Consider the following 23,346-nt stretch of genomic DNA (forward strand, 5'->3'; position numbering starts at 1 on the left):
GATTTCTGTGTTGACTTATATTTATATTTTTTTTGCTTTTCCAATTTATTAAAATAGTTTTTTTAGCAATGCTAACAATAGTTCTAACACAGATTAAAACATATTGTTGCAGATATCTGGATTCTCAAGTTAAAAGACCTACAGACGCCTAAGTTACATGCGAATTACTCGTAGGTATTTCTGAGAACAATAGAGTCCTTCCAAAATAGTCCTTTTAACATGTGCTTGAATCTCCGCCTTCCGGAAACATCATGGTGGCCGAATCTCCGCCCCTGGTCGCTCTGATTCGTCAGCCGATAGCCCTCGTGCTTTTACCGGCCAATAGCTGGAGTTACAGCCACAGGGTTCGCTCCTCCCGGCATTAGGGGGAGGTCAGCTCCAACCTCCACATGAGAACATGAATCTAGACAGGTTCCCTTAAAGACCTTAAACCCACATGGTTGAAATGTAGTCCATGGCATATTTATTGCTTCTCTGGAAAACTCCTAGATTTGCACAAAGAACATCCTATTTCTTCACAGGGGTTTGCAGTGGGAAAGTTGCCGCTGCAACCATAAAGCATAAAGGAATGTCACAGGAGTAGTCCTGAAGAAGTCCTGAGAGTTCAAAATGAGTTTACTTCACACTAAAGATTAAACTGCAACCTAATAAAGTACAAGATATAAAAACATACATTTCTTCAGTAACAACCATGGTAACTACAAAAACCGCAAGGCCGAATAAACATCTCACAAGCTGAGGAAGATTCTATCACTGTTTTGGTGAAATGTAGAGCTGCTGAAAGAGGCTTGTTGTAATGTGCTGCCAACTAGTAGAGGTTTAAGTGTAAAACAAAAGTAAGATGCTTAACTACATGTTAGCTTATAAATAATTAATTAAATATTGTCTCTGCTGTATTTTATGTCGATACACTTCACTAAATGAAGAATTGTAATATTTCAATGTATCAATTTTTACTCACTCACCTTCTGATAAATGCCTTTTTCTTCAAACAATAGAGACTTGACTTTGAGACAAACAGAACACACACTCTGGAGGTTATTGTGGAGAACGACGTCCCATTTACCATTCCACTGACCAACTCCACCGCCACAGTGGTGGTGACCGTGAAGGACGTCAATGAGCCTCCGATCTTTAAAGAAAAGGAGATGACCGTTCAAAAGCCTGAGAACCTTTCTGTGGAAAGTGTGATCATGAATTCTGAGGCAGAAGACCCAGACTTTGCACGTGAAAACCCTGTCAAGTAAGATTTTTGTACTTCTAATTTGTAACCCTTGTGCTATCCTAGGCACTTTAACATTGGGAGTTGGGTCATTTGTGATCTTCCCTGGTGTCCATGGATTACATGAAATCTTTCCACCTTTGTCATGGTAGGAATAACATGTCAAAGTAAGGGTGGGGTCATCTAAGATAGCACAAGGGTTAAAAAAGCCTGGTAGTTTGTTTCTTTACTGTTTAAAAATAGAAACGTAGACAAGGACAGAAATGTTATTAAATGTGTCAGTTAATTTAAATCGACCAAGCCCAGAATTAGAGTGAAGGAAGCGTTTTTAAATCCTTTAAATTATTTTAAGTCTAGATTAATTTTATCGTCTATTTTTTTTCTTTTTTACATACAATTGGTTTACACACAGTTGTCCCATGTTGTAAACATGTATTGTATTCAGTATTTTACAAACACAAAGATTATTAGAACGTTATTCTTTTCAGTCCCTAAAAATGTATGCAGGATTTTTGTAATGAATCCATTTGATTCACATTTTTATGTGCAGGTATAAAATAATTGATGACCCTGATAACTGGCTGAAAGTGGACGAGGATTCAGGGCTGGTGAAGGTGAAAAGCCTCATGGACAGAGAGTCCCCTAATGTGACGGACAATAAATACACGGTGCTCCTTGGTGCTTATGATAATGGTAGGTGGAAAGAGAGAGAAATTGTTGCTGGTCAAACTTTGTTTTGTGTGTGAAGTGAGATTTTATGGTCGGTTAGCAGATTATTGAAAATGCAAATGTTACCTGCACCGGCCCTTGGGGTAGCTGGGCGGTAGCAAGTGGCACACAACTGGGGTGTCTGTGTTGCCAAAGGCGGTACGGCTGCGACTGTGGACAAATCCAAAACACATCTTATCAGGCTGTAGCTCATTTAATAACGGCATTCATTGAAGAAATTTCATAATAATCAATATTCCTTATTTCTAATAAGTAAACACAATAGAATTAATCTTTAACAATAGGCATGAAATAAAATATAAACAAATAAACCCTAATTCACAATTTAACAAAATAATTTGACTCACAATGGGCAGAAACGTTAATGCACAAATACATTCAGTTATTCATTTCAACTTTTCCCCACAACTGCACTGAGTCCACATACACTCATGCAACTCGGGCACATCAAAAAGATGGCGATAAAACAGCAGTGGTACACACACATTTAGAAAAATAATAATAATAAATGTTATAATTGTTGTTATTTTTGAATTATTGTTTGACTTTTAAAAATAATTTAGATTACATGTCAAAGAGCTATAAAACTTCTAAATGCTTAGAAATTATTGTTAAAAGTTCTTTGTAATAATTATTTTATTTCAAGAAGTCCTGCAACTATGCATGTTTCAGGTTGACTGTTTCTCTTATTTAACAACAACAAATGATGTGTGTGTGTATATATATATATATATATATATATATATATATATATATATATATATATATATATATATATATATATATATATATATATATATATATATATATATATATATATATATATATAACCAAGATGAATAGGCACTTGATTGTGGCGCTCCATGTATGCTTTACCTGCCAGCATCTTACACCCTGCAGTTATGTGCTGGATTGTTCCAGGCGCCTCTTTGCACAGCCTACACCTTGGGTCTTGTCTGGTGTGGTAGATCTGAGCCTCTATCGCTCTGGTGCTCAGGGCTTGTTCCTGAGCTGCCAGGATGAGCGCTTCAGCGCTGTCCTGTAGGCCAGCCCTTTCTAGCCATTGGTAAGACTTCTTGATATCAGCCACTTCAGTTATGGTCCGGTGGTACATCCCATGCAGGGGTTTGTCCTCCCATGAGGATCTCTCCATTGGCTGAGACATTCACTGAGCACACTGTCAGTTGGGGCCTTGAGCTTGATGTAATCATGCATCTTGGATGTTTCATCCTGGATAGTGGCTTCTACACTCAACAGTCCTCGGCCTCCTTCCTTGCGGCTAGCAAACAGTCTCAGGGTGCTGGATTTGGGATGGAACCCTCCATGCATGGTGAGGAGCTTTTGTGTTTTAACATCTGTGGTCTGTATCTCTTCCTTTGGCCATCTTATTATTCCTGCAAGGTATCTGATAACTGGCCGTGCGTAGCTGTTTATTGCACGGGTCTTATTTTTGCCATTGAGCTAACTTCTCAGGACTTGCCTTACTCGTTGGAGGTATTTAGTTGTTGCAGCTTTCCTTGTTGCCTGCTCCAGATTGCCATTTGCCTGCGGAATTCCAAGGTACTTGTAACTGTCCTAGATGTATGCTATTGTTCCTTCTGGGAGTGAGACCCCTCCTGTTTGGACTACCTTGCCTCTCTTTGTCACCATCCGGCTGCATTTCTCAAGCCCAAATGGCATCCCAATTTCAGTACTGTAGATCCTGCTGGTGTGGATTAGGGTGTCACTGTCATGCTCGCTCTTAGCATATAGCTTGATGTCATCCATGTAGAGGAGGTGACTGATGTTGGCTCCATTTCTGAGTCGGTATCCATAGCCAGTCTTGTTGATTATTTGACTGAGGGGGTTGAGACCTATGCAGAACAGCAGTGGGGACAGAGCATCACCTTGGTATATCCCACATTTGAAGGACACTTGTGCAAGTGGCTTCCCATTGGCTTCAAGGGTGGTTTTCCACAGCCTCATTGAGTTTCCTATGAAGGCTCCTATAGTCCTGTTGATGTTGTACAGCTCCAAGCATTCAGTGATCCATGTGTGTGGCATTGAGTCATAGGCCTTCTTGTAATCCGTCCAGGCTGTGCACAGGTTGGTGTGTCGTGACCTGCAGTATTGAGCGACTGTTCTGTTGACTGTGAGTTGGTGTTTGGCTCCTCTGGAGGCTCTACCAATGCCCTTCTGTGTGTTACTCATGAATTGATCCATGTGCCTATTTATCTTGGTTGCAATGATGCCTGACATGAGCTTCCATGTTGTGGAGAGACAGGTTATTGGCCGGTAGTTGGATGGGACTGCACCCTTTAAAGGAATCCTTCTGGATCAGGATCGTTCGCCCTTCCGTTAGCCATTCAGGGTGAGTTCCATCTCTTAGCAGCTGGTTCATTTGTGCTGCCAGGCGCTCGTGGAGTGCGGTAAGCTTCTTTAGCCAGTAGGCATGTATCATGTCAGGGCCTGGTGCTGTCCAGTCCTTCATACCTTTCTTGGATGTCTGCCACTGTGATGACTTTTCCAGTACTGTTCCGTTTCTAGCCTTGGTGGGTCTGCTCGGCTGTTTTGACCCTGCCACTGAGGGTACACTTTCGCAGGTTGATTTGCGAACAGCCTGTTTATTCATCTGGCTTCATTGACTCTTGTGTACCTATTTAAGCAGCTGCTCAAGGCTAGGAGCCTTTGTTTAGCCGGGCGACGTCTGAGCCGGCATGACATGTGATTTATTGTCTCTCATGTTGTGAGGTAGGCGGTAGTGTTAAGGGTCTTGCCCAAGGACCCTCAGTGGGTGATGTTAATTGGTAATTGTCCCATTTCCATTGTTATGTTAAATGCCCCATTTCCATTGCCATTTTTCCATTACCATTAATTGTTCATTCCGCCCTGGGAATCGAGCCCGGGTTTCCTGCATGACAGTCCTGCACCTTACCAACCGAGCTACCCAGCCGGTATATCGCTAGAGTATATTCCTAGAGCTGGAAAATATATATATATATATATATATCATGTGGGCACCGACGACCTCACCAAGATGGCGTCGCGCTCCGCCACAGTTGGCCAGGCTTCCCAAGCTGGTGTGTCTCCTTTAGCGATAAAACTCATTGATAGCAACACCCTCAGGGGACTACCATTACATCTCTCCCCCTCAAAGTGCATCGTCGACCCGACAATGTGGTTCCACCGAGACCTTTGGAAAATTAAACGGGTTGGAATGTTGGCCTGCTGTTTTTCGATTTGACCTTCTGGGCTCACAAACTGGGCATGTCCGTTTCTTCTGTGAGCTCCTGAACTTGAGGAGGTTGCATATGAGTAGGGATGGGTACCGAGCCCCGGTTTTGTACGAGCCCCGGGGCCACATTCTTCAAGACAGTATAATTAAGAACTGACCTGAACGGTTCTACTATCAGTACTGGAGAAGTCGCGTTTTTTTTGTGCCCCACAAAATATAAATGTTATTTTTCATATTTAAATCATCAAGTCAGTCAGTGTTCCTTAAATTAATGATGATGTTAATTTCGCTGTTTTCGCTGAACAGGAGAGGTCTCTCTTCTATTTGTATGCACGGACAGTACGCACCGTACGAGTATTGTAGGCAAATGCTACTTGAGAAAGGTGCTGAGGCCATCTGCGTTTCTGCTCAGGTGGTAATATTCTTAAGAGATCATGGAGTGTGCGGTTAAAGTGTTCACATTGGCCATTCCCTTTGGAATGGTAGGGGGTTGTGCGGCTTTTGTCAATCTGATAGAGTTTGGAAAGCTGGTGTACTAAATAACTTTCAAAATTCTGCCCCTGATCCAAATGAATGCGGGCTGGGGGACCAAACAGTTGACACCAATGTTTTACTAATGCTTCTGCAACAGTGCTAGCTCGTTGATCTTTTGTAGGGACCGTTTGTGCATATTTTGAAAACACATCTGTCATTACCAAAACATTCTCCCTGCCATCAGTAGCCGGATCCAACACTGTAAAATCTATTGCCAGAATTTCATGAGGTCAAGAGGCTTTAAATGAAGCCACATAAGTCTTTACTTTTGGCTGTAACGCTTTCGACAACACGCACCTCTCACAGCTCCTGCATCACTTCTCCACATCTGAATAATGCTCAACTCAAACAATAATACCTCGACCGAATCAACTTGCAAAGTCTGTTTGGTGCCCTAATGGCCATGCTCATCATGCAGGGAGTTAAGAATGGATTTAGAGATTGAGGCAGCACCAACTGATTAACATCTCCCTGTCCGTCTGAACTGTAAATACAGTGGTAGAGCACTGCTCATGCTCCCGGAGACGGTTCCGCTGCCTTATCAATTCCTGGACCAGTTTACTTAACCCGTGCCTCTCTCTTGCACCTGGGGGTGGCAGGTTTGGGCTCTTAAGGCTCTGTGCTTGAACTCTCATATGTCTAAGTATGAGCCTGCAGATATTCTCATTTTTATGACATTAATATGAATGATGCAGTTTGGATTTACAAAACATATTTTGTAGACAGCCAACATGACTGACTTTAATTTCAGTTCTTGCAATATTAGATTAGTGTTAGGGTGAACGAGGCCGGACCCAGAAGCAGGACAGAAACAGACGGTGAATGAGTTTAGTCTTTATTTTGTCCAAGTGGTCGTGGAGAGTTGTGGCTTGGAAGGATTGTGACTTGGACGTCTAATGGAATGAAGAGTTGCTGGTCTGTTGGGGGTTGTGACAACTGAAATCTTGTGGTGCCTTGCTTGGTGTCCTGATCATGGATGGCGGTCGTGAACAATGGTGAAGATGAAGCTGGTGGCATTCCTGAAGAGGCAGACAAACAGTGGATTAGTTTGCAGAAAGGGATGGTATAGGCAGAGAGCTTGGATAAGACATGGTCTAGAGCTTTGTATAAGTCAATACTCTACTGCTAAGAGCAGACGGACTGATGTCGACTGGAGGTTGAGGAGTCCATAAATAGGCTGAAGACTGATGAGGAGATGGGTAACAGGTGAGGCAATGATTCCCGGTAGGAGTGGGAGGAGACCATAATCCTAACAATTAGATTAGATTAGATTAGATAGATTAGATTTGCTGTATTATCATTGTCCGTTGTACTTGGCACTAGTGGTGCTTAATAACCTCATCATCCTCTCCCTCCCTCTCACTCATGGTGCAGAAAGAATTAAACACAGCAGGATAAAATAACTCGGCAAAACGTAGCTGTACTCTCCATCCTGCTATATGGTTCGGAGACATGGCCTTTAAGTAAGAGTTTAGCCGCAAGAATAGATGGCTTCGACAGCCGGGCTCTCAGGACCGTTGAGAACATCAAGTGGCCCCAACGCGTCTCTAACAGAGCCTTAAGAGCCCAAACCTGCCAGCCCCACGCCTCCTACCTTTGCATCGGATGGTTCAGCTATGTTCTCCGTCTTCCCTCTTACCATCTGACACGAGCCATTTTGCAGTTTAACCCAGGGGCTGCGGACTGGAAACGACCTCAAGGCAATCCCCTTAATCAGGGGAACAGACGTCATTGCGGAGATGTTAAACCTTACGGGGCAGCTCTGAAGGATGCTGAACTTCTGTCACAAGACCGGAAAATATGGAAGTCCCTTGTTTTTTTGGTCGGCTCTATGCATCCGGAAGGGGCATCACCCCCCCTGCAAGAGCCTAGATTGATTGATTGTGATAAGAGTGTATATACATGGTGCGTCGCAAAACCTCACGCCCAGTCCTTAAAACCCCCGGTAAAACAGAATCCAACTCTGCCATGATCCTGTGATAAAATATAAACAACCACCACTGCTCAAAACATCATCCACAGGTAAGGATAAAAACAGTCTTACCACACTCTATGCCCGAGGCAACTAATGCCGCTCTGTGAGTTAACCGATTGTCTAACAGGAAAGTAGCACCATAGCAACCACACATCAACTTCCTTTTATACTCTATGCACCGTGGGTATAGTGACACTGTCAGGTGCCTCCCATTACATAATGTTTAGAGAAATAGTCATTTCCATAATTGCCTGCAATGGATAGATCACTAGACAAGGTAAGTGCCAGTTATCTGCAGAACAATGCTCCACCATTAGTCTCTCCTGTTTAGAACTCTTGCTGACTTTCAGTCTTGTTTACATTTATCTCCACAAATTGTTTTATTAACAGAAAAAAGATCTTGTAGTTCAGGGGTGGGCAACTATTTTGACTCGCGGGGCCACATGGGTTCTAAAATTGGATAGAAGGGCCGGACCAGGACCAGATGCGTGGAGTGAGTGAGAAAGAAATAACACGGACTCTGGATGAAAATTTGGATTACATTTTTTAAATTTGGATTAAAACAGACCATTTTAAAGTTTTTAGGTTAAAGCTTTTCTCATTTTAGAGCCAATTGAAAACTTAGAGAAATGCTGCGTTCATGTGGTGTTTGAAGGATCGTAAGAATGAAAACAACAAATCTTCCAACACCACATGGATGCTAGAAAGGAGTCCCCAAACTTTTTCTTGTGAGGGCCACAATAACTCTTTTTCTTTAAAGCTATAATAATTTCTTTTTTTTTATTGTAAAATCCTGTAATAAAGTTTTAATAATTCATTATCCTTTTAATAGAATAAATAACACTATGAAAAAAAAAGACCAAATAACTGTGATCTTCAAAGACCAAAAGTCAGGAAACAGACGGCACGGAGGAGATTGACTGACAAGGTCTCCAGCCAATCAGGAGACAGAACAGGGTGCGCTGTTTACAAATAGCAGCATAGTTGCTCTAAAAGAATTAACTAAACCGGGAAAGAGGAACTGCGACATAGAAAGGGAAGACTGTCTTCTGTTCTATTTGACAGGGATTTTAGAGGGTTTCAGGTTTGAGCAGAGACTGCAGAAGGGTGGAATAAAATGTTACATTCTATGCAGGTCTTGATGGTGTGGCCTAAAAAAAGTAAAAAAAAACATGGGTCTCTGATATTGTTCAGTGGGCCGGACCACACATGGAGGCTGGCCGGATCCAGCCCGCGGGCCGTAGTTTGCCCACCCCTGTTGTATCTGGTAGCTGTACAGTTTTTTTGGAGTTCATTAATACAGTGTTTTTCAACCAGTGTGCCGCAGCACACTAGTGTGCGGTGGGAGATGGTCAAGTGTGCCGTGGAAAATTGCCCTCATTTACTGATCTAAAAACATTTTCCGTCTCCAGGATATCAGCTCTTTGTTCATCCAAACAGGCCCTGATAAAACACTGAGTATTTAGGAATATGAAAGATCATAAAATTATTTTTCTTTGTATTTATTTGATTCTATTAAAGACATTTTGATAAGAATGACGGTACCGCAATTTAGCTGCAGCTATAACTGTTTTCTGAAAAGTCCCTCTCCTTTAACTGTCTCCACCAATCATTCTTGAAGGCTTAATCACATGTCATCAGTCTGACCAATTAGAAGTGGTTAAAGTCTTAACTTCCTTGTTCCAATTTAGCTTAAAAAGTCTGTCAGTTCCAACAAAAATAACATTTAAAGCTTGTCTTTAGCGGTGTAGCTTTCCACAGAATCCGGTATCAGACCGTGGAACAAGTGAACAAAACAATGAAGCTCAGAGATGCAAGTCTGTCTGCCCTTTCGCGGCAGTTTCACACTACATCTCCCATGATGCATTAGGTTAAAGGAACAGCACCTCGGCATACAATGAGTCGTCCTTGTTAAACGTCTTGAAACCACAACGAACATACAGTTTGTAAATTTCCTAAATTAACTTTTATTACATCTTTTAGAAAAAACAGCTGCAACTTCCTGCTTTTTCTGCCACAATTATCACAAAAATGCACGTCAGATGGGGGGGGGGGGGGGGTAGATCAAAACAGACTATGAGTTTCTGCTTTTTTTTTTTTTTTTGGGATGCTGGTGTGCCGCGGGGTTTTTGTCAAGGTTAAAGTGTGCGGTGGCTCAAAAAAGGTTGAAAAACACTGTATTAATACATGTTTTGAAAAATTACACGCTGAAGAGAAAAGGCTTCTTTTTATACATGTTTTCATTTCAAATCTGTTTCGTTGTTTGCTATAAAAGCATCACAGTTTTTAGGTTAAGAGATCAATTGTTATGAGGAAAAGTTGCTCCTGGTTTTACTGATGTTCATCTGTGATCTCACCAGATTCAGTCCCAGCCACTGGAACTGGCACGTTGATCATTATACTTGAAGATGTCAACGACAACGCCCCAGCAATTGTAGAACGGGAAACACAGGTGTGTGTTTGCTTTTTAGAGCCATTTAGGTTTATATTTTTCAGGAAGAACTGCACTGAGACTGACTGTGATTGTGTTTCCTCAGATGTGCAGGCACCAGCGGACTCCTGCGCTGCTGAGTATAGTGGATAAAGACGAAGCCGCTCATTCTGCTCCGTACAGTGTGGCCGTTCATGAAAAGTACTCAGCCAACTGGACGGCTAAGATGAACGAAAGCAGTACGAACACTGTTCACTTGAATGTTAAAAAAATGGCTTTTTTCTTTCTACTTGTCAGTCATTTATGTTCTTTGCATGAACTAAATCTTGAAATCATTTAGCAGCATCTCTGTGATGTTTATTTGTTTGTTTTTAAATTGCAACAGAAAGTGGAAATAATGCACAAGTTGAAACTGAATTTCCTTCACTTCTCTGTTCTGTAGAAACTGGAATCGAGCTGTTTTTAAAGTCTGACATTCCTGGAGGAAAATACAAAGTGGTCCTGAGGGTCTCAGATCGTGGTAACCTGGACCAGGAAAGCTCCATCAGTGTAGAAGTGTGCACCTGTTTAGAAAATGGACTTTGTTCTTGGGCTAGAACTGGCTGGCAAGAAGAAATATCTCTATATATTTGGGGAAAACTTGGAGCTCTGCTGCTGCTGCTGGGTGAGTAAGCTTTCTCAGAAATGAAAGAATGTATAGTGTTGATGGAGTTCTTTGGTTCGTATTTCTTTTAATGTAAAACTAGAATCTTTTTTAGTAAAAAAAGGACAGACAGTAACATTAGTTACCCATAATAATGCTCATAATTTATAAACCCCAATGATTAAAAATAATAGGGAGAGAGGCCAGTCAGGGTGAGTAAGGTGGTGGCTTAGTGACTAGAGCTGGACTAAACAGGAAAATCTGAGACAAACAACCATTTGTGGGACTAAAAATCTTAGTATTCTTTGATTATTAAAAAGTTCAATGTCTCCAAATGTAGCAGAGCAGCTCAGGTTGGGTGTTTTGAACAAAAGGAAGAAGTGAGAGGAAGACGGGGCATACCTAACCTGAAGCTGCTGGGTGGGAAGATGAAGGGAGGACCAAAAAGAGGGAATGTGTAAAAACAAAGGGGGAGAAAAGTTTTATGTGTGATGTGTGACAAAAGAGTGTCATCAAGGGTGAAAGGTATGGATACTGTGGTGAGAGCAGCATGTTGATGCTAATAGAGACTCTGAGAAAGAGACAGCAGACAGAACTGGAGGTAGATGATGAAGATGTTGTGATTCTCTTTGTAAGTGATGAGGATGGATAGGATCAGGAATGAATCCATCAGAGGAACAGTCCATAGTAGATGCTCCGGAGGAAAAAGCAGGGAACCAGACTAAAATGGTTTGGACACTTTGAGAGGAGGAACAGTAATGATGTTGGTAAAAGGATGTTGAGGTTGAAGCTAACAAGAAAGAGACTTAAAAGAAAACCATTTGGAAGTTCATGGATGTCAGCAAGGAGGACATGAGGGTGGTTGGTGTGAGCGAGGAGGATGCAGAGGAGAAAGGTAGATGGAGGAAGATGATTTGCTGTTGTGACTCCTAAAGGGAGCAGCCGAAACACAAATTAAGGTCAATCTTGTGCAAATACTGGTTGATGGATGTGTTAGTAAATACTGAAAATGGACGGTAGAAGGAAAACCAAAGAGGTAAAAGAATTGTGTATAGTGGGTCAGATGGAGAAAGTCACTCATTTTTTCTTGTATTTTTAATGTTCTGTGACCATATTACAATACCAGAATCTGTGTTTCTAATTCTCATGAGTGATTCTTTATGTTTCAGTGGTTCTGGCAGTGCTGTTTTTTTCCAGACAGGGAAGAATGAAGGAAAAAGGGGAGCAACACCTACAAAGTATTGAATGGAAAAGACAACCAGATACAGAATTGTAGGATTAACTATTGGTCCAGTTGTTGGTTATAGCAATATCTGAGGTGTTTTGTGGTGTGTGTCATCCTCACACCCCAATTCAAAGCTAAAGACAGCTAGATCCCTTTTGTTTTTGCTTTTGTTGTAAACATATTTTGAGTGTTATAGGATGTCTTTAAAACACAGTAAATGTTGCAACTAATTTCAAAGTTTGATATGTTTTTAATCTTTTTTTTGTTCTTGGATTTATAAAATGTTCATAATTTCATTTGTAAAATGCTTTTTGACATTTTGGATGAAAATCAGGCCAGGCATCACATCGCTAAAGATCTACTGAACAAAATATTTATGGAAGATGGTTCCTGTTGTGCCTTGTAAATAGTTTTAAAGGGTCTTTAAAGTTTCATTGTTGACAAAAGCTTGTTCTGTCACTGACATATGCTACATAAAAGTCATCCTTTTTGCAGACGATCTGCTGTTTGTCTTATGGAGTAAATGCATTTCCCAGATAACCTGAGTAAGTTCTGGGTGAAGCAGCAGATGGGAATCCCCTCAGAAACATGGCCTTTTACCACCTTTAACTTGCTTATTTATTTGTTTATTTTGGCAATTTACTAAATTTGTATATTACCTGACACATTTTGCTAAAAATGAATGCAGAATTGTTCATTCATGAGCTAAAGACACTCTTCCACTCTAAATATTCTTCTTTTGAAGCATACATGCAGTTTAAAATGCAACAGTTGCAGGAGTACAAAAAAATATTACAGCTAAAAACAAAAAACTTGTTGGGTTAACTCAGTCAAGAATTGAAGAGATACTACTTGGTGGCATTCATATCTGTGGAACATAAAAGACTTTTGTGTTGGTATTGACTATAAACCTTTTCATTGGCTGCACTTTTTATTGATGGATAGGCTTTTTTCAGGTCCCTGCTGTTTCCCCTGTGTCAGCTCAACATGGAAATATTTACAATAAACTTTGCACATTTGACTGCTGGAACAATGTTTTTGTTCAAGTTCCTTTTTTTTTTACCACTTTCATCTCTCATCCAAACTTTGTCCTGTTGGAGCCAATTCTCTGAGCTGGACCTCGTGCACATTTGCATCCTGTTTGATTGTTGCATTAAACTCAAGACTGGAGTCCTTGTTTTGCACTGGTCCATCTGGGTGCCTTACAGCAGTCGTTCATTTACCACCGAGCTGCATGTCCTCCATGTCTACTAGGTAACCTGAGGTCACTGAAGGGCGATTTCCAGCAGTCTAGAGCCTTCCCAAGTGAGAAGAACCTCCTTTTTCTGGTTCCGGTCATGCAGAACCAGCTTTTGATGCAGCCAAGTCAGCCGTCCTTAAAGGAAAAAAGATCATTTTTTGAGCCTGTAATCCATCCTCCCATACTCAATTCAATTCAATTCAATTTTATTTGTATAACCTAAATTCACAACAACAGTCGTCTCGATGGGCTTCGTATCGGGAATTTGAAAAGTGAAACATAAACTCAAAAGCATCATGAATACATAGAGTTCAATAGGAAAATACTAAATTAAACTAACAAACTGACTAAGCTATACTGGCATCCTTGCCCTCAGACCCTCCTTCTCGGTAAGGAAAAACTCCAAAAAAAAACGGATTCCGGAAAAAACAAAGAAACCTCAGGGGTTCCCACATGAAGGAGGGATCCTCCCCCAGGACGGACAGGCAATGTACCAGAACTCATAGAGAAGAATTAACTTATCAATCTCTACAACTACATATTTAAAGTCCAGCAGACGAGCTTCATCCAGAGTTGGGGGGACAGTCAGGGGCGCGAGTCGAGCCGGAGACAGGATCCACAGCCAGTTGTAGGAGCAGTAGTAGAGGTGAGCCAGAGACGAGGTACACAGTCAGGCACGGATGAGCCAACTGGAATCTGGAAGTACTCATTCTTACTAAAAGAGCTACTAAATCAGGGTTTTTAACTGTAAATGCACAACAAGTCAGGAAAAAGACCCACTCCAGTCATCTTTTGATCATTGTAAAACCATTATCATTGGTCTTTAATTATGATGACCAGTACGCTGTTCTTAGCCAAAATAATATTGAATTAAAAAAAAACTGTCATTTTTCCAAGTTTCTGCAGAGCATTAGTGTTCATTAGAATTTTGGCTCTGGGTCGTTACCGCAGAGCACCCCCACTCCCCCTTCTCCTCCCCGTTGCAGAGTGGAGAGGAGCAGGGAGCTTGTGGCTGCCCAGCGTATACTCTACATCACAAATAAACTCTTTTTCAAACAGCACACATCTGTTTCACAATGATTTGAATAAAAAAAACTAAATTTTAAGCTTAATTTTCTTTCTCCATCACCAACAAAATGCCACAAGAACATGTTAAAATACCAAAAACACAATTTCTATTGGAGTGGGTTTTTAGAGAATCTGGTTGCAGCAGTGGTGCTGTTTGGTTACCTTCCTTAGGTGTGGCGCCCTATTCTGGGTGGGCTCTGATTTGCATTCAGAGGAAACGGGTCAGTGCTGTACTTTCAGCTTTTCCCAGCAGGCTAAACCTTTACTTTTAGATGCTTTTCTGTGAGTTCTGTATTTCATTTTAGGAAAAGTGTGCGAGCCGTTCTCTGTGCCCCCCCAGCTGAGCTCAGGCCACAGAGGCTCGGTCTGGGTGGCCTGGGTGATGGTGGCCCTCTGCAGGCGCACAGAAATTCTCTGAGCTGAGCCGGTCATCAGGGTGATAGACGGTTGGGACGAGCTGTCACCTGTAGGGGGGACAGCCGGGAACTCGAACACATCGTCATCATCTAAAGAATAAGTAACAACAGGAACTTATATCATATTGATGCTGATCTTTGTGGAGAGTTCTATGAGACTGCTTTGGCTCCATTCTCAGATTATCTTCATCAGCTTCCTCTGATGCCTGTTTTTAAATGTCTTTTGAAAGGGGAAATGGCTAAAGATAAATGTGCATAAGCCACAAGTTTGAGATCTATCTGAATGAAGCAGAAGTCAAAAATAAATGTTGCATGAGATTACAGCAAACATATATGTTTAATATCCTGTAAAAAAAAGTTCATAAAGACATTTTGGCACTTTAAAATCTATAACTCACTTAATGAGTAAATCACATTCTTTTAATGACCCAAATTACAAAAAGTTGAAGGCAGTTTAATTGCGCCTCAGGCATAAAAGGTTTGTGCAGACCACACGTGATCAGGAAGTGAAGATGACCTTTACATGTGGGCAGTGAGGGGCTGCTGGGCAGCGAGCTGTGACTCAGTCTGGCCGGGGAGACGCTGCTCATGGATCCGGAGCGAATCAGTTTCCTGCAGGCCAGAACCAGCAGCTCCCGGCATTGATTATGACAGTTCACACCACAGTCTGCAACACAAACACAGATGAAGCAGATTGTTGTTGGGTTTCAACCTTCAAAACAGGAAATATGACATTATAGAAACAACATGAAGCCACCACAACCACTTTATGTATTTTTATTTTTGACTTGTGAGGACTTTATTTATATTTATATCCACTGTTTATATTTACTTTATAAAAATAGCGCTTCTCATGCATTTGTGCTGCTCGAAACGCTTTAACATTAAAAACAGAAAACACACAATATTACAGTAAAAACCCAACCCACCCTTCACCCTTCCCACTCCCCTCTGTTAAAACATATGACCCATGGCCCCCACGTAGAATGAATAATGACTATGAAACTGTAACAATAAAAAAAGAAATTAATAAAGAAATAAACAAACAAGTAAGGCTTGGCTCTGCTGTGAGGAAACAGTATTTGGGAATATCTTCATACCAGGAGCCAGCTTGGCGATGGGAGCATCGCCACAACCCAGACTGCTGATTGGAACCAGCTGACCTGCATCACCTCATCTCCTGCCTACCTTCTTAAGGACTTCACTCTTCAGTATCCAGTGCTGGTTCGTTTTACTCACTCTGGTGCTTACGTCTGGTCTTTTAGTTCTTGTATTCCAAGTTAAGCTTCTTGACTCACCTCGCTCTGCATTTGCCTTCAGGTTCCTGCTCCACTGGTCTCGCTGGTTTCCTCATCCTGAGCTCTCCGCTGTTCTCCACGCTGATCCCGCCGTCCTCAGGGCCCACGTCTTGCCTCAAGCCGCTCCGCTGTCCACGGCGCTCACATCTTGCCTCATGCTGGTTCCACCGGCCTTCGGTGTGTTCGCCTCATATTCAGCCGAAGAGGATTCCTACCCCCCCCCCCCCCCTACAAGGAAACTGTAAAAATAAATCTCTTCTAAAACTACTTCTCGGATCGCGAGTTACTTCCGGGTTTCAGCGTCTGTGTCAGTCACGTCTACGACGTCACCATGACAGAACGAACTGGCCATTACTCAGACCCAGCTGACCCGGAAGGACTCCGCCTCGCTGTATCCCAACAAGGCGTAGCCTTCGAACGTCAAGCTGAATCGCTCAACCAGATGGCCACGGCGCAGCAAGACCTTTTTCGCCGTTTGGACAGCATCTCCCAAACTCTGGTTGAGCTAACTAGCCAACGAACTGCTAACGCCAGCCCTATCTCCACAGCTTCCGCTGCCGGAAGCTCTAACCAAGCCACCACCTCATGGACTCAGGAGAACTTTCGTTTACAACCAGAACCGTTCTTAGGAGACGTGAGTTCATGTGGTGGTTTTTTGCTACAATGTCAACAAATTTTCCAGCAGGCCCCGCGGTATTACCACGCAGACCACTGTAAAATTACCCTCATTGTTAACTCTCTACGAGGTAAAGCCCTCCAATGGGCCCAGGCGTATCTCTCAGCTATCCCCATCTTCCAGGAACCTTTTGAACGCTTTATTGGGGAGTTTTGTCTGGTCTTCGACCAACCCCACAAAGCTGAGGAAGCTACTCGTCGACTTATGGGCTTAAAACAACGCAACAGATCCGTAAGTGAACATCTGATCGACTTTCGCATTTTAGCTGTAGAGGCTGGTTGGCCGAACATCGCCCTAAAAGGCGTTTTCTACCAGTCGTTAAGTGATCAAATTAAAGATCATCTATGTTCACAGCCCGAAGCTACCACTTTCGAGGAGCTCGTCTCCGCCGCCCTATGCTCAATTTTACATCACTAAATCTTTCCAGTCTCCTGTCATTTTAGGATTTCCTTGGCTGCGCAGCCACAATCCTCAGTTCGACTGGGTTAATCTCCACATCACTAACTGGAGCTCCCACTGTCTCGCTAACTGCCTCCGCTCTGCCATTCCCACAGTTTCCCCTGATCTCGATCCCACTCCATAAGTAATCGACCTAAGGTACCCCCTTGTTATCACGACCTTAAGGCCGTTTTCAGTAAATGTAAGGCTGGCGCGCTACCCTCTCAATGCCCCTACGACTGCTCCATCGAGTTACTAAACGGTGCCACCCTTCCCAAGGGCCGGTTATTTAACCTGTCCGGTCCTGAAAAGCTGGCTATGGAGAAGTACATTCACGAGTCTCTCGCTTCCGGTCACATTCGCCCCTCCTCGTCTCCCGTGGGAGCCGGATTTTTCTTCGTCCAGAAGAAAGACAAATCATTACGCCCCTGCATCAATTACCGTGAATTGAATCAGATCACTGTTAAAAACGAATACTCTCTGCCCCTCATCAGCTCCGCCTTAGACTCAATGCAGGAAGCATGCGTGTTTTCGAAATTAGACCCCTGGAACGCGTATCACTTGGTTCACATGAAAGAGGGGGACGAATGGAAGACTGCATTCAAGACACCCTTGGGGCATTTCGAGTACTTGGTGATGCCCTTTGGGCTCACTAACGCCCCAGCAATCTTTCAGCATCTCGTAAACGACGTCCTCCCGACTTTCTAAATAGATTTGTTTTTGTCTACCTGGATGACATTCTCATTTACTCGCCCAATCCAGAAATCCATACTTTTCATGTACGTCAGGTTCTTGAACGCCTCCTTGAGAACCAGCTCTTTGTTAAAGCCGAGAAATGTGAGTTTCATGTTACTTCCGTCTCCTTCTTTGGTTTCATTATCGAAGCTGGCAACATCCGACCCGATCCTGCCAAGGTCTCCGTAGTTGCTAACTGGGAGACTCCCAGCTCTCGTAAACAGTTACAGCGTTTTCTTGGTTTCGCCAATTTTTACTGCAGGTTCATACGGAACTACAGTAGTCTCGCCGCCCCTCTCACCAGACTCCCTTCTGTTGATCAACCTTTTTGTGGAACCCCTAAGCTCAAACTGCTTTTGATAAACTTAAAACTATGTCCGTCACCGCACCTATCCTGATATACCCCGACCCACAACGCCAATTCATCGTGGAAGTCGATGCCTCAGACTCTGGGGTTGGAGCCGTCCTGTCCCAACGCGAAGAACACTCCGGTAAACTCAAGCCATGCGCCTTCTTCTCTCGGAAACTGTCCCCCGCAGAACAAAATTATGACGTCGGTAACCGCGAACTCCTCGCCATTAAACTCGCTTTAGAGGAGTGGCGTCACTGGCTTGAAGGCTCTGAACATCCATTTATCGTATGGACCGACCATAAAAACCTCGCTTATCTCCACACTGCAAAACGCCTTAACTCCCGTCAGGGCCGTTGGTGCCTTTTCTTTGATCGCTTCTCCTTCACTATTACTTATCGACCCGGTAGTCGTAATGTTAAGCCGGATGCACTCTCTCGTACATTCAGTACCCATGACCAACAGGAGGCAGCTCCCATCATTTCCCCCACATGCGTTATCGGCAATCTCACTTGGGACATTGAGACTCGTGTCCAGCAGGCCCAAGACGAGGAACCTAACCATCCACCTCCCCCCGATAACACTCTTTACGTTCCTTCCTCTCTCCGTTCCGACGTCCTGGTCTGGGCGGCACACGTCCCGAGTTTCCTGCCACTGGGGGTCCACCGTACTCATTGTGGATCGGTTTTCCAAGGCCGTTCAGTTTGTTCCCCTGCCCAAGCTCCCCACGGCCTCTGAGATGGCTGAGGTCCTAGTCCATCAAGTCTTCCGACACCATGGGATACCCAAGTACATTGTCTCTGACCGGGGTCCCCAGTTTGTCTCCCAGGTCTGACGGTCATTCTGCTCTGCTTTAGGTGCCATCATTAGTCTGACCTCTGGTTACCACCCCCAGTCGAATGGTCAGGCTGAGCGAGCAACTCAGGAGTTAGAGGCTGCTCTCCGTTGTCTCACAGCCCAAAATCCATCCAGTTGGTCCAAGTTTCTCGTCTGGATAGAATACACCCATAACAACCATCCTTCTGCTGCCACTGGTATGTCCCCTTTTGAAGCTTCTCTTGTATATTCTGCCCTTCTGTTTCCCTCTCATGACTTGGATTTAGCCGTACCCTCTGTTCAACACCACCTACAACGTGTCCAACGAGTTTGGCGACAGGCCAAGGCCGCTCTCCTACGCTCTCGGGACAGTAACTGTCGGACGGCCAACTGGCGCAGGAGAGTGGGCCCCGTTTACCAACCCGGGCAGAATGTTTGGCTCTCATCCAAAAACATATCCCTGCAGTCTACCTCCCACAAACTGGAGCCCCGCTACATCGGTCCGTACACTATTGACCGAATCATCAATCCTACCTGCGTCAGACTGCGGCTCCCGGCGGCATTGAAGGTACATCCCTCATTCCATATCTCTAACATCAAGCCCTTCCAGGAAAGTCCACTTTGCCCGCCGTCCGCTTCCCCACCACCCGCCCGGGTCATCAACGGCGCTCCTGCCTTCACCGTTGATCGCATCCTGGACATTCGCTTCCAGTATTTGGTGGACTGGGAGGGTTACGGTCCGGTGGAGCATTCATGGATCTCCCGCTCCATGATTTTGGACCGTTCCCTCCGGGACGACTTTTTCCGGGCCCACCCGGATCGCCATCCCGGACCGCCTGGAGGCGGTCGTTGAGGGGGGGGTACTGTCACGTTGCTGCGGTCAGTCTCCTCCCCCTTCGCAGCGCTCCTGCTCCTGCTCCTGCTGATTGGAACCAGCTGACCTGCATCATCTCATCTCCTGCCTACCTTCTTAAGGACTCCACTCTTCAGTATCCAGTCCCAGTTCGTTTTACTCACTCCGGTGCTTACGTCTTTTAGTTCCTGTATTCCAAGTTAAGCTTCTTGACTCACCTCGCTCTGCATTTGCCGTCAGGTTCCTGCTCCACTGGTCTCGCTGGTTTCCTCATCCTGAGCTCTCCGCTGTTCTCCACGCTGATCCCGCCGTCCTCGGCGCCCACGCCTTGCCTCTATCTTGCCTCAAGCCGCTCCGCCGTCCTCGGCACTCACGTCCCGCCTCAAACTGGTTCCGCTTTCCTCGGCGTCCACGTCTCGCCTCAAGCCGGTCCGCCGTCCACGGCGCTCACATCTTGCCTCAAGCTGGTTCCACTGTCCTCGGTGCGCTCACCTCATCTCCAGCCGAAGAGGATTCCTACCACTTCCTTCCTCATTCTGCCTTTAACTGCACAAACCTGTGTGTCCTCTGAATCAGCCACAAATCTCCTAATACTACGATGATCACCCTTATGTTTTCAGGTAATATCCAAGGTTTTCATACCTTGTCCAAGGCATTTACCTGTTTCACACTTTTCAGAAGCAGAGATCCTTTTTTACTTTGTTCCCATACTGCTTGAAAATGTCGGTCTGCTTAATATTATGAAACTCCTTTTCCTTTAATTGACTCACTTGGCAAACTAATTATCACATGTGTCTGAGATTGATTTCAGTGATCCAAAGATCACAGACACCATCTTATCCATGGGTTTAATTGAAAATCCTAGAACTTCATCTTTTTTACACTTAAATATAATTTGCATATTATTTTCGAACGCACTACATATGTGAAATACTTGGTGTCGTGTTATTCTGACCGGGCACAAAACGCAATTATTAATTTTTATCGTTTATGATCCTTTTTCAAAGTGCGTGCACTTGTATAAGGCTGATACCCATTTATCACCACCAAATTACACTCCCTGATTAGTCAAAGTTCAACTGGCTCAACTTTCAGTGCGAGGTCAATTGCTGCATGTTTAGTTTGAAGAGCCAGCAAACGGACGTAATAACGTGAGTGTGAGGATTTAAATGCAAAAGTCTGAAGCACACGTATGTGCACTTTTACATGGACTTTTCATTGGAAATGAAAGTATGTTTCCAAGCCCATTCTGAAGATTTACAAAAACAGGATCATCACTCAGAGATGTTGCAGCACTCTTTATGCTAGTTTGGAAAGGAATTACTATAAAGAAAAAATGTGCAAATGCTGTTTACTTTTATATTGGAGTTTTTAAATTTGGAAACTCTAGTTTATTGCTGAAAGTAGCATAAAGTGGAGGCATAAGGCAGAAACTAAACAGTCAGATGATGATCCCAAACTGGAACCTAAAGGACTTTTCTTTTCTAGGTTTGCAGGGATGCCTCAGCTCCTGTGCTGTTAACTGTAACAGACAGAGATGGACCTCTTCATTCTGCTCCATACAATGTGATGGTACATGAAGCATCCAAACCCAAATGGAGCGCTCAGATGAACAGTAACAGTATGTCTGTGTTCATAAGACTCAAAATGAAGCCATTTTCATATTTAAAAGACATGTATTTGTAGATTTTAAAAAGAAATGCAGCAAGGGTTCACCTTTAGAAGAAGCACTTTATGATTTTTTCTTTATGTTTGAACATTGTCTAAAATGTCTTTATCTTAAAATTAGAAATATGATTGTCACAATCAGCTGGGCTGAGCCGACCCAGATGCTGGAACCCAGAAGGACCACAGGAGAATGGTAAGAATAATTAACTGATTTATTGTTCTGGATGAGGACCAGTGGGTGAACATAGATGATGAATGTCCGATGGCTTGGTGATCCTGGTGAAATGACTGTGAGCAGTGGCGTGGCGTGGATAGTGAGTCGAGGCGTGGAGAGGAGTCGAGACTCAAGTGGAATCTTGTTTTTGCATGGAGTCGTGGCGTGGCTGGAGGCGTTGGTTCTTTGATGAAACACTGTCTTCTCGCGTGGAGATAGGACCCAGGATGAAACTTGTGGCAATACAGTGGTGGACAAAACAGTTGGTACCCCTCAGTTAAAGAAAGAAAGTCCACAATGCTCACTGAAATGACTTGAAACGTTCAAAAGTAACAATATATTAAAATTATTTAAAAAGACAAACTAATGAAATAGGGCTGGACAAAAATGATGGTACTGCCATAAAAGACAGAACTAATTGCCCAGGGGGTCATGATGAACTCAGGTATGTCCTTTAATTGACATCACAGCTGTTATCAAAACCAAAAAAGTATGCCTATTTAAAGGGAGACAAATAGTCACGTTGCTGTTTGGTGAAAAGGTGTGAACCACACTGAACATGGACAACAGCAAGCGAAGGAGAGAACTGTCCCAGGACATTAGAAACAAAATTATACACAAACATCGTAAAGGTAAAGGCTATAAAACCATCTCTAAGCAGCTTGACGTTCCGGTGACGACAGTGGCACATATTATTCAGAATAATAATTCTACTGACCCACGCGACAGTAGCCAACCTCCCCGGACGTGGCCGGAAGAGGAAAATTGATGAAAAATTGAGGAGACGGATAGTTGGAACTGTATCCAAAGAGCCCAGAACAAAATCCAAAGACATTAAAGAGGAACTCCTAGATCAAGGTACATCAGTGTCAGATCGCACCATTCGTGGTTGTTTGAGCCAGAGTTGCCTTCATGGTAGACGACCAAGGAGGAGACCACTGTTGAAAGGAAATCATAAAAAAGCCAGACTGGAATTTGCAAAAATGCATTCTGGGAAAATGTCTATTGGACAGATGAGAAAACACTGGAGCTTCTTGGTAAGGCACATTAGCTCTATGTTTGTAGACTCAAAAATGAAGCATACAACGAAAAGAACACTGTCCCTACCGTGAAACATGGAGGAGGCTCAGTTCTGTTTGGGGGCTGCTTTGCTGCATCTGGCACAGGGTGTCTTGAAGTTGTGCAAGGTCAAATGAAATCTCAAGATTATCAATGCATTAGGACATAGTTTCTGCAGAGCAGCAGTGGTTCATTAGAATTTTGGCTCTGGGTCGTTACCGCAGAGCACCCCCACTCCCCCTTCTCCTCCCCGTTGCAGAGTGGAGAGGAGCAGGGAGCTTGTGGCTGCCCAGCGTATACTCTACATCACAAATAAGCTCTTTTTCAAACAGCACACATCTGTTCCACAATGATTTGAATTAAAAAAACTCAATTTTAAGCTTAATTTTCTTTCTCCATCACCAACAAAATGCCACAAGAACATGTTAAAAAACCAAAAACACAATTTCTATTGGAGTGGGTTTTTAGAGAATCTGGTTGTAGCAGTGGTGCTGTTTGGTTACCTTCCTTAGGTGTGGCGCCCCATTCTGGGTGGGCTCTGAT

The 23,346-nt window shown here is 43.5% G+C and overlaps 1 protein-coding gene across 2 annotated transcripts in view; it reads left to right on the plus strand.

Moving 5' to 3' along the window:
• LOC105353623 (cadherin-1-like) overlaps nt 1-23,346 on the plus strand; it is a 74,043-nt gene that overhangs the window by 14,900 nt on the left and 35,797 nt on the right. The window contains exons 11-16 of one of the 2 annotated variants that reach the window (XM_023963495.2): nt 999-1,243; nt 1,773-1,915; nt 10,035-10,126; nt 10,212-10,344; nt 10,548-10,769; nt 11,918-12,152. The exons of the other annotated variant lie outside the window; for it this stretch is intronic. Coding sequence (XP_023819263.1) covers nt 999-1,243; nt 1,773-1,915; nt 10,035-10,126; nt 10,212-10,344; nt 10,548-10,769; nt 11,918-12,024 — 942 coding nt within the window. The 3' untranslated portion in view covers nt 12,025-12,152. Of the gene's footprint in view, nt 1-998; nt 1,244-1,772; nt 1,916-10,034; nt 10,127-10,211; nt 10,345-10,547; nt 10,770-11,917; nt 12,153-23,346 lie in introns of those variants that run through there. 2 annotated transcript variants of the gene reach the window in all.

Source organism: Oryzias latipes, chromosome 15 (assembly GCF_053564925.1).
Source record: "Oryzias latipes strain Hd-rR chromosome 15, Olatipes_Hd-rR_3.1".
In the NCBI taxonomy this organism is placed as follows: Eukaryota; Metazoa; Chordata; class Actinopteri; order Beloniformes; family Adrianichthyidae; genus Oryzias; species Oryzias latipes.